The 12,090-nt window shown below is 40.7% G+C and overlaps 1 protein-coding gene across 13 annotated transcripts in view; it reads left to right on the forward strand.

Annotated features, from left to right (window-relative positions):
• WDR26 (WD repeat domain 26) overlaps positions 1–12,090 on the forward strand; it is a 45,645-nt gene that overhangs the window by 24,459 nt on the left and 9,096 nt on the right. For 9 of the 13 annotated variants that reach the window (XR_012158213.1, XR_012158214.1, XM_073338750.1 and 6 more), the window contains 5 exons: positions 3,534–3,674; positions 6,975–7,094; positions 10,074–10,219; positions 10,558–10,636; positions 11,272–11,401. Coding sequence is in view for 11 of the 13 variants with exons in the window: in XM_073338750.1 (XP_073194851.1) it covers positions 3,534–3,674; positions 6,975–7,094; positions 10,074–10,219; positions 10,558–10,636; positions 11,272–11,401 (616 nt within the window). In the remaining 2 variants the exon portion in view is untranslated. Of the gene's footprint in view, positions 1–3,533; positions 3,675–6,974; positions 7,095–10,073; positions 10,220–10,557; positions 10,637–11,271; positions 11,402–12,090 lie in introns of those variants that run through there. The other 4 variants (XM_073338753.1, XM_073338755.1, XM_073338751.1 and 1 more) reach the window with 3 other exon arrangements.

Consider the following 12,090-nt stretch of genomic DNA (forward strand, 5'->3'; position numbering starts at 1 on the left):
AGAGGATGTGCAAAAAATGGATGCAACAAGCTGTACTCCATTTCCTCTCCTCGCCATCACAGAAAAAAGCCAGAGGAGTTGAAGGTAAGATTCAAGGCCCTGATGGCTAAAAGGAAAAGTGCCTAGACACATGTGACTCACCCCTGCGATCCTAGGTGTAAGTCTTCTGAGACATTGCAAAGTGTGTGGCAGGGTGTTTGTTTTGATATTGGTGCAGTTGTTGAAGTCCATCTGGTTATAGCAGGAAAACCTCAAAAGAGGTCTTGAAGAGTAAAATGAAGTTGGTTAGACTTTATCCATTATTAGTCTAACCTTAAGTGAAAGCTTGTTCCGTTTGAGCTGGATCCCCTCAGCTTTAACGTTAGATAGTGGTACTCGGCTACTTTGTTATCTACATTGTCGCAGAGGAGTGCAGATCTCTTGGCAGTTTGTAGATGGAGATGTGGTTTCTAATGCAGCTGGGACCTGATTCTTGGCAATTCATTTTCAGCCCATCAGAGAGAAGCAAATATCTTGTTCTTATGGGGCAATAGACTACTTTGCCAGTCCCTTCTATATTAGGATTTTTCATAGACAAAAGGAAGCTGAGACCTGACTTCAGGAATGGGACCTTCAACCCTGCCTTTAGTGTGTGACAACTTTTTGGACTACCAACCATGAGCTTCTTCACGTCCAGGAGGCACAGCAAAGTCATTCTTGTCCAGGAGAAGATACTTGAAGGTTGCTGCCATGGAGACACTGTCCAGCTGAAAACCCGCGTGTAGCTCTAACCATTCCTACTGTTCTCACTGTAGTCAGGTCCATCTGGAAGTGAAAAATGAGAGGCCCCATTATTACTGCGTAAGGGGACTTATTTTACAATAACAGCACGATAGAAGAGACCTGTCCTCTTTCTACACTGCAGAAGGACTGTATTGTAGCAGTGCTTCACCATGGGTTGCCTGGCATTTAAAAGGAATTAATTGGGGAGAGTTTTTTTGGTTGTCAGTTGTTCTGACAATCATGGTTACTCTGAGGATATCTTTTCCTGAATGTCCGCTTCAAATTCCTTCCAATTTGGCAAAGAGACTGGAACAGAGACTGATACTACGATTCCACAAGTAGTAGAAATCCTCCAAGAAGGCATAGCTTTGGGAATGATAAAGTTTCTGCATTATTTTGCATCCTTTGGTTAAGAAACTGGCCGAACAACAAAAACACCTCAGTGCACCTGGACATCCAGCAATTTCTAGAACAGCCTTGTTGACCAGGCATTTTTGTGGTTATATAAAATATAACCTTATTTTAATGCCCTTACGCAAAAAGCCATTCAGGTGACCATATGGCTGTTAACCAATGCATTGACTAAATTCTGCGAAATAGTTCTTAAACTTCAGTGGGTACAGTCTTAGGAGGGAATGCTGCACGTTTCACTGCAGACAAGTTTTTTGTAAGAGAGAATCTGTTTATTTCAGTATCTTTGTTCCCTTTCTTAAAGCTCTTACACTGCTCAAAATTCTGTTATAGGATTTGTGGACCTTGCTTCACCAAAGAATAGGAAAACTCCTCTGTCTGAACGGGGGTGTGTGTGTGCAGTAGCAAGGTCTGTACACCCAGCCCATCTGAGGCAAACGAAGGGGTATATGAAGGTGTTCATGTACTTAAATTTAAAAAACTGTAAACTCGTTTCCTGAAGTAGGCATATGTTTTATATTAAATCTAAAAATCTTAACCTAAACTGGAGAGCAACTTCAGAGGAAGGAGTTTAGGCTGCTGCCAGTGTCTGAGGTCTGTCTGCTTCAGGCAGTAAGCATTGGGCCTTCTGCATTAAGGATCTATGGACCTTGCTATTTAAGAGAGGAAATTTTCAGGTAAGCACAAATAAATAATCCTAATCTATCTCCTTTTCTAGCCTGTTTTCAGGTTCCATAAATACCTCCAGTGCCTGTCTTTGTGCTTGTCCTTGTTTTCCCAAGGGGTTGGTAATTAATGAGTCTAGTCAGTTTCACTGCTGCAGTTTGGACCCTTATGGGCAGCAGGGAAAATGGCAAGAATAGTCCTTGCTTTCATTCTGAGTGCTTGGGAAAATGTGAAAATGGCAAGAATGGTCTCTTCTGCCCATAAGGTTCTGATCTGGAGCAGTGAAAATGACTAAACTAATCCCATTTCCTCAGCTTTGGCTAGCAGCAATGAACAGTGACAAAGGAACTGGATCTGTGTGCAGACTCAGTACTGCATTGGTTCAGAAGGTTAACTCTGCACTCTTTACGTGCTGGGGTGATTTAGTGGAGTTGGGTGTTTGTTTTGTTTTTGTTTTCCAAATCTATGAAGAGACTTTTCAGTGTGGGAAAAGACAAACGCCACAAAGGATAGTGGGCAAATAGAAAATGTTTTCAAATAATGGAGAGTAAAAATACCTAATAAATACTCCCCTGATTGACCAGTTATAAGCTGTGATCACTATATGCTGCATCTTTAATGAGACTTGGGACAGACTCATGAGACTTGACACTAGTGTGACTACAGTGTCATGGGCCAGTACTCAGCTGGAACATTTCAGGGTTTGGATCAAGCCAGCAACTGACAAGGTGTTGAATACCATAAACACCTTAATATGTCAAATAGTGGATAAATATCTTAAGACTTCACTCTAATGAGCTGTCCTACCATTTTTATTGCTCAGCACTATCTTGCATTTTACACTCTACTACCATTTTAAAGTGATTCAGTAGGCAAAAGGAATGCCTGCTGTATTAACTAAACCGTCAGTATTAATGACTAAATAGAATTAAAACAAAGGCACTTCTTCATAATTGGCTGTCAGTCCTGAAACATATCACTTTAATAAGGGAGGCTCTTACATTCCTAAAACTACAAAGAACTGGAGGAAAATATTCTTATTATGGTCAATTGAATATTTTATTTTCAAACTAGCAGTTGGAAGTGTCGTAGCTGACTATGGCACTAGGATCCAGGAACTCTGAAATTCTAATCCTAATTCTGTCATGTTCACTGCCTGATCCAAGGCACCTCACCTAACTTCTGTCTTATTTAAGCATCTTGTAAAACTTGGTTAACAATACTTGCCTACTTCACAAGGGTGTAAAGACTGGTTCCACTGCATAAAGTTCCTACAGTGCTTTGAAAATTAAATATTGCATAATTGCTAGGTATTGTGCATAATCTAAGGTATGGGCCATATTGTAGTATTTTGCACAGAACTCTGTCAACAAAATAAAGGAAGAATATAACATTCTCAGAATACTTACTAGTACTTCTCTTTGTATGCTAGGGATCTTGGAAAGGCTTTTTTGTGTGTATATGGATCTACTCTATAGGGTAATAACTGCTCACTTACAAATAGAGATTTATTCTCGAAAGAGAATGTTTTGCTTTTAAAAGATAATGGCCAAATCATACAGGCCTGAATTGGGTAGAAATCCTGTCGAAACTCAGGACTAAACAATTTGAGCTGCTGTCAAGACAACCTCAGCCAAATTCTAATGTCAAATATTGACTAGTCTTTTTAATATATATGTATTTGTTTTACTTAGGATACACACCAGCTAAAATTGCTTAAAACATTAGAAGGCCATGCATATGGTGTTTCTTACATTGCTTGGAGTCCAGATGACAACTACCTTGTTGCCTGTGGCCCAGATGACTGCTCTGAGCTTTGGCTCTGGAATGTACAAGTAAGCAATCCAATATTAATACAAAATTTCATGTTTAACTCTAGCAGTTGGCTTTGTTATGCACTGGAACTGTTCAGTAAGGATGAAATCACTTCAGTAAGCTTGTTTCTATATAGGTGAACATGGAAACATTTGCAGTTTTTCATTTTATTAAAAATGTTGCTAATAGACCCAGATCTTTCCCAAATCTAGGTAGAATATAAAATGTCTATACTAAATGTTAACAGAACTGAAACTAATTTGTCAGTGAGTCTACTCTCCATGGATCTTCTGTCCTTTCAATTCTGGAATACCAAGGGGTGACTGTAATGTTTCCATTCCAAGTGATCATCCACACTAGAGAGAAGTTACTGTGTGGTGTTTCTGAAGTCTGGATGATACACTTCAAGAGGATTTATAAGGAGTGAATTCCTTTAGTGCCATGGTTTTTACAAAGATGAGTTGTAATGTTTCTAATGTTCAAGTGACATTTACAGGGCTTATCTCTGAGGTGAGGAAGTAGCCAGGAATCCAAGTTTTGTGGTTTCTTTAATTTTGTGATCCAAGTGGCCAGTGTGGTAGAGTCTGACCCATTCACATAGTGCTGAAATGCTTGTAGGTGTGATCCAAGAGCATTTGGTCCTGTCTCTTTGTTCAGTGTGTGAGACAGTTGAGAGAGTAATTTACTTTTGGCTTTAGAAGAAGCGTGTGGCCCATACAGACTGTGTCTGGCCTAAAGGACAAGTTCAGATTGTGAAGAATCTAAGGTGTCATTTAAAATAAAAAGGTTTCTAGCACCTGTGGCTGCAGAGATCACATTTGAAATAAAGTTAACAGTGTAAACCAATAATTATGTTTGCAGACAGCCTGAAACCATGACTGAGAGGTAAACTCTGTTCCTTATTAATCTCTGTTGGAATGTTGACTCTTAAAAGACCTTTCAGTATCAAGGTTACATATTCCATTGCTGATCATTTTAGGGGATGGGTGTGTAGCCCTTGAGAGAACAGGGAGTTGTTTCAGGGAAGGAAGTATATAGGGGAGAAAAGAGAGAGAAACAAAAGGCAGAAGTAGTGGCCTAAAGGGCAGCAGAGTCACTTCCTAAAATTTCACTCTGGTCAAACCTCCCAGTGATACCAGTGGGAGATCAATGAGGATTGAGGGGAGTATGAAGTTCAGAATTTATATCCCAGTAGATTTATATCTCAGACCACAGTGAAACATGGCATTTGGCCCTTTCAGATGAGTGTGACACTCCTACTTTACAATCCATGGACAAAAGTTCATCCTAGCATGGAGAGTTTAAGATGCAATATCCAGAGAATGGTTAACTGTAAGCTACTGTAAGGAAGACAACCCATTGCAGAGAAGCTAAATGAACTCTTTGCATTGGTTTTCACTGCAGAAGATGTGAGAGAGAATCCCACCCCCTACCCATTTATTTTTAGGTGACAAATCTGAGGAACTGTCACAGATTAAGGAGTCAATAGAGGAGATTTTGGAACAAATTGATAAATTAAGAGTCAGCAGGGGCAGATGGTATTCAGCCAAGAGTTTTTAAGGAACTCATATGTGAAATTGCAGAACTATTAATTGATATGTAACTTGTACCTTAAATCAGCCTCTGTACCAAATGACTGGAGGATAGCTAAGGTAACGCCGGTTTTTAAGAGGTGATCCTGGCAACTGCAGGCCAGTAAGCCTAACTTCAGTACCAGGTAGGGTGCTCTTAAATTATGGTAAAGAACAGAATTATCAGAAACGGCAATAAACATGATGTGTTGGGCAGGAGTAAACACGGCTTTTGTAAAGAGAAATCATACCTCTCAAATCTTTAAAAATTCTTTGAGGTGGTCAACAAACATGGGGACAAGGGTGATCTAGTGGATATAGAGTACTTTCAGAAAGCCTTTGACAAGATCCTGCACCAAAGACTGTTAAGCAAAGTAAGCAGTCATGGGAAAAGAGAGAAGGTCCTCTCATGGATCAGTAGCTAGCTGAGATAGGAATAAAGGATCAGTTTTCACAATGGAGAGAGGTAAATAAGGAGCATCCCCCATGGATCTGTCCTGGGACCTGTCCTGTTCAACATGTTCATAAATTATCTGGAAAAGGGGGTGAACAGTGAGGTTGCAAAATTTTCAGATGATACAAAATTTAAGCAGCTTTGGACTATTTGAGAAGAGTTACAAAGGGATCTTGCTAAACTGGGTGGCTGGGCAACAAAGTGGCAGATGAAATTCAGTGTTAAGTGCAAAGTAATGCATGTTGGAAAAAATAATCGCAACTATACCTATAAAATGATAGGGTCGAAATTAGCTGTTACCACTCAAGAAAAAGATCTTTAAGTCACTGAGGACAGTTCTCTGAAAACATCCGCTCAATGTGCAGTGGCAGTCAACCTAATAGAATGTTCGGAACCATTAGGAAAGCAATAAATAAGAACACAGTAAATAATATATATACACACATACACATGCCAATATATAAATTCATGGTACACCTACACCTTGAATACTGTGTGCAGTTCTGGTCTCCCGTCTCCCCCCCCGGCCAAAAGCGTAACTGAGCTAAAAAAATGAGATAAGTTAATGCAGGATGGGTCCATCAATGGCTATTAGCCAAAGTGGTCAGGGATCCAACCCCCTTGTTCTGGGAGTCCCTTAACCATCTGACTGCCAGAAGCTGGGAGTGGACAATGAGATGGATCACTTAATTGCCCTGTTCTGTTCATTCCCTCTGAAGCCTCTGGCCCTGGTTGCTGTTGGAAGACAGGATACTGGGCTAGATAAACCACTGGTTTGACCCACTATCACCATTCTTACATTCTTAAGATTTTTGGTACTCTGCTTTCTAGTAAAAAATAATGGACTGTCTCTGCATTCTTTTGGTTTCCTCTTTTCTTCACTCTTTCTGTGCCTGTCATTTATCTTTTCCCTTCCTTCATTGATCTTTCACTTTCTTCTTCCCTCAAAATCCATTAAATACACTCACTGCCTGTCCTGGCTTCAGATCTGAAGTGGAAGCAAAATGAGGCGGAGCTCATTGCAGCAGCTGGAGTCAGAACATGGCTGACAGTTTCCCATGCTGAAAGAAAATTAGAATGACCCCAGCTCCACCTCCTTGTTGCTCCCTAGAAGACTTTCATAGTGTGCAACCTTTTTTAAAAACTTTTTTAACCTTTTTATTCAATTAATGCAGTGAAATGTCCATAATTAGAAACACTAGGTTAAGTTTTCATGCACATCTGTTAATTATATGTCTGTAGGGGTGGGCAAAACTGGACTTTGTAGTGGTTGATTTTCTTTGTTTCCTCTCCAGACTGGGGAGCTGAGGACAAAGATGAGTCAATCTCATGAAGACAGTTTAACCAGCGTGGCTTGGAATCCAGATGGGAAACGCTTTGTAACAGGAGGGCAACGTGGACAGTTCTATCAGTGTGTAAGTTCTACCTGTGTGTTCATGTCCTCTCCGAACACTTGCTTCATTGCAGCTGAAAACAGCAGATTGTACTTAGGAGTAAAAACTAGGGCTGTCAATTAATTGCAGTTAATGCCTGCGATTACCTGAAAACAAAATTAGTACTTAACTTTTTTTTTTTTTAATTGCATATCTCTGGGCGGGGAGGTAGCCTCTTGTGGAGTGGGGGCTGAAGCCCTGAGCCTATATTTAATATATGGAAAATATTTTAAAATATTTAAATAAATGGTATTCTATTATTGTTTAATAGTGCACTTAAAACTGTGATTAATCACGATTAATTTTTTTAATCGCTTGACCACTCTAGTAAAAACAGGTGTAACATGGTTAATGGGTCTGTTTTCTCTATCTGTTGAGGTAGTCACTAGAGAACATGTAATGAAAAATAATTTAACTTGTTATAAATTTAGTTACCCGTGGAATCTTTTGGCCCTCCTACGTTTGGAGGTAAAGTAGCATGTATACTAACGCCCTGACAGACTTTTTCATTCTTTGGTACCAAAGCAGGAGTATTACTGAAACAAACATCAATATGCTGGGTCAGTTTAGTTGATTTGAACAACTTCTTTAGCATTTGCTGACTTTGGTTCACAGGAATCATTGACTAGTGAACACTTTAGGCCAAGGAAGCTAGCTTTCTATAGAATTCATATTGACTATTTAAATTTCTAGCGTGCGAAGCTATCATTTTTTAACTATTTACATTTAAAAAGGGAGGGAGGAATCAGTCCTATGGATATGCTATGGAGTTCCATCCATTTGGGGGTCCGATTTCTTGCTGTCTGGGGGTATAGCAATGGCGTTGAAAGAGTTGAGGTCTTCGAATAACTGGCTGACTTGAGCCAGGAGTTTAGATTTCGACCATGTCAAACCTCAAAGGAAATGGGACAGGGGATTCTCCTGTCTCTGTGTTGGTTTGAGGGTGGAGATGGAAGGCGATTCCAAACAGTATACTAATTCTCATGATCACCAACACTTTATCCGATACGGGACAAGAGAACTCTTCTCTCGTGCATCATTCTTTTAGTTACTCCTACTAAAACCTCTCATCAAAATTCCTAAGGGTATGTCTACACTGCGAAATTAGGTCGATATTATAGAAGTTGATTTCTAAAAATCAACTCTATACAGTCAATTGTGTATGTCCACACTAAGCGCATTAAGTCATCGGAGTGCGTTCTCACTACCGTGGCTAGCATAGACTTATGGAGCGGTGCACTGTGGGATAGCTATCCCACAGTTGATAGGGGGGAGCGTTGAAACATTTGCAGCTGCGGGAGGAAAAAAAGGGAGAGTAGTATTTAAAAAGACACAGTTTAGAGAACAATGGGTAGACTTTCACCTTGAACCAAGCTGTTAACATTACATAGCACATGTGCCTTCGGTACAAGGTCGCATTTTGCCTCTTGTATTGAGGGCCTGCCGTTTTGCTGTGAGAGATCACACACGCAGGGCCAGGCAACAGAATTCGGCTTGCAGGCAGCCATGGTAAGCCACAGTCTTTCGGCTTCTTCAATCTTCATACCTTGTGGGAATGGTTTCAAACAGCAGCACCCTCCTTTCCCATACCAAGCACCCGTTGGGTTGGCCATTTAAAAGGAGGGGCTGCGGTTTTCAGGTTAACAGGTAACACAAACCCAACTAACATCCCCCTCCCCCGAATTCTCTGGGATGATGGCTTCACTCCTCCTCCCACTACGTGACTAGTATCAGGGAAGATCCTTGCTGGCCAAACGCAAACAGCTCAGTGTGAACAATGCTCCCCCTGCCCCCGGCATGGCTAAAAGTGGGGATGATTTCAGCCAAAGGCAAACAGCCCAGCAGGAACGGCCACCTCTGAATGTCCCCTTAATAATGTCCCTGGAGGATTTGCACTCCATCCCCAGACACATTAACGGACTTTTCTAGTAGCTGTATTGGCTGCGAATGCATCCCAAGTCTTCAGGGCAAATTAATCATTTAAACACACTTGCTTTTAAACCATGCATTATATTTACCAAGGTACACTCACCAGAGGTGCCTTCTCTGGCTTCATGGTCCGGGAGCCCGGTTGGGAGTGTATTGGCTCCAGGGTGATAAACAGTTCCTGGCTGACAGGGAGAACAGTTTCTCTGCTTGCCTGTTGTGCACTATCCTCCTCCTCCTTGTCCCCAAAATCCTCATCCCAGTTGCGTGAGACTCCCCCCTTGCAGGTGTCCACAGATGGGTGGGGTAGTGATAGGGGCACCCCCTAGAATTGCATGCAGCTCATCACAGAAGCGGCATGTCTGGGGCTCTGACCCGGAGTGGCCGTCTGCCTCTTTGGTTTTTTGGTAGGCTTGTCTGAGCTCCTTAATTTTCACACGGCACTGCTGCAGGTCCCTGTTATAGCTCTGTGCATCATGCCCTTGGAGACTTTTTTTCAAATATTTTGGCATTTCGTCTTTTGGAACGGAGTTCTGATAGCAAGGATTCATCCATACAGCGAGCAGATCCAGTACCTCTCATTCAGTCCATGCTGGAGTTCTTTGCAGTTCTGGGACTGCATGGTCCTCTGTGCTGATGAGCTCGCCATGCTGGCCAAACAGGAAATGAAATTCAAAAGTTCCCAGTGCTTTTCCTGTGTACCTGGCTAGTGCATCTGAGTTGAAAGCGCTGTCCAGAGCAGTCACAATGGAGCACTCTGGGATAGCTCCCGGAGGCCAGTACTGTCGAATTGTGTCCACACTACCCCAGATTCAAGCCGGCGATGTCAATTTCAGTGCTAATCCCCTCCTCGGGGAGGAGTACAGAAATTGATTTTAAGAGCCCTTTAAGTCGACAAAAATGGCTTCATCGTGTGGATGGGTGCAGGGTTAAATTGATCTAACACTGCTAAATTCGACCTAAACTCATAGTGTACACCAGGGCTTAGAAATCTAACTTAAAAGAACACCTTGGTTATATTTCCTTCCTAAACAGGATCTAGATGGTAATCTCCTTGACTCCTGGGAAGGGGTGAGAGTGCAATGCCTCTGGTGTTTGAGCGACGGGAAGACTGTTCTGGCATCGGACACGCACCAGCGAATTCGGGGTTATAACTTTGAGGACCTTACAGACAGGAACATGTAACTACCTTTTTTCTTACAAATTCTTAACTCTCATAAATCTAGTCCGATTCCCCTGTTGAGAAAACTGTTAGTCTGTGTAATGTATCAGAACATCTATCTACATTGTATACTTTCTCTGTGGACCCAGCAAATACTGAAATAGAACTAGATGACTTAAACTCAGTTCTGGTTGTAATCCCCTTTCAAATATAATACTAATGGCCCACTTAATTATAAATATGAATGGAAGTATTGCAACTGAAAACTTTTGTGCTTTCTTGGTGTTACTTTTTTTTTTTTTTAAATGTCCAAATAGTAGTGCTCCTAACATTATGGTGTCTGTCCTGTGATTTCAGAGTACAAGAAGATCATCCTATTATGTCATTTACTATTTCAAAAAATGGCAGATTAGCTTTGTTAAATGTAGCAACTCAGGTAAGTTGATAGATTTAAAAATACAAATAAGACTTTTTCTTTCCACTGCTAATTTTATTTTTTTTAGAAAATCTGAGGGAATTTTGGATCTGTAATGATATTAAACAATAGACAAAGCAGTATTCCATACACAACATATGAAGTTCACAGTATGTACATATATACAAATAAACAAATGTAGGATTCTCCAAAAGGGAAGATCTTTTTTTTTTAAGGCTTAACAAAACATAGTATGAAGGGAAATATTTTGACTGTAAATTACAAAATATCTGCTGCTAGATTTAAACACTTCATTTTACTATGTTTGGCTTCCCAACGTTGCAGCAATATTCTAGAGTTATCATCCGTGGAATATTGGTGTTCCACATAACTTTTCTTTATGGACTTCCGAATTTAAGTATTTTGGAAACCCCAAACTAGAGAATTGGGTGCTAGAAAAAGAGACAGGACAAGCATTTAAGCCATTGTTCTAGTGCATGAGATCCATTCGGTTTCACATTATAGTTTGTTTTATTGCCTAAGCTTGTTGACATGCCAAAAATGAACAAATGATAAAAGTGGAATACTTCAAAGGTAGGTGCTGGATATTGTCTTACAATAAAAATAACCTTCGGCATGCTCTTTGCCCCCCACAGGGAGTTCACTTATGGGACTTGCAAGACAGAGTTTTAGTGAGAAAGTATCAAGGTGTTACACAAGGGTTTTACACAATTCACTCGTGTTTTGGAGGCCATAACGAAGACTTCATCGCTAGTGGCAGTGAAGGTAACATCGGCTTTAAAGACTTCAGATGTCAGTTGATGTACATTTCAAGCACACACTGGGTATAAAAGGGGATGATGCAATGAATTTTTAATTAATGTTAATGCTGTTACTGGCAACGATCATCTGTAAAAGAAAGTTATTGTCCACAGGAGTGAACGAAAGTGTGTCTCAGTGCTGCTGAAGTTAGATACAGTAAGGAACAGTCCTGCTCTAGCAGAAAGGATAGCCTGTATGCTCTGCCTCTTCCGTCTCTCTCCTATAATGGGTTTATAGCACTGAGTAAGCTTTAACTATGTGCGGGTATGTTGGGTTTTTTGAGAGGCATGACATTAGCAGTTGTGCTTTTGGCCAAAATAGTTCTGTAGTGAGTAACTTAAGTTCATTTGATTGGTAGTTTTTCAAAGGCAGGTGTGGTCAGATAATTTTAATTCCAGGAGAGCAGTCATCTCAACTCAAGTGGAATTAATTATAATGGGAGGAAAAACAAAGTCTCAAATCCAGCAGTTGATGACATGGCAACTCTAGCAAAGGTTGTTCTTTTGTGACTAAGATTTGTGTTTTTTGTACTTAAAAATAGTCTATGGTGAGTATAGAATTTAGTTTACCGAACCTGTCCCAAACTGCTTTCGAGTGAACTAGTTCAGGCTTGTGAGGGGCTTAGCTCCTTCAACTCCCATTTGAGATCAATG

Source organism: Lepidochelys kempii, chromosome 3, assembly GCF_965140265.1.
Source record: "Lepidochelys kempii isolate rLepKem1 chromosome 3, rLepKem1.hap2, whole genome shotgun sequence".
Taxonomy (NCBI): domain Eukaryota; kingdom Metazoa; phylum Chordata; order Testudines; family Cheloniidae; genus Lepidochelys; species Lepidochelys kempii.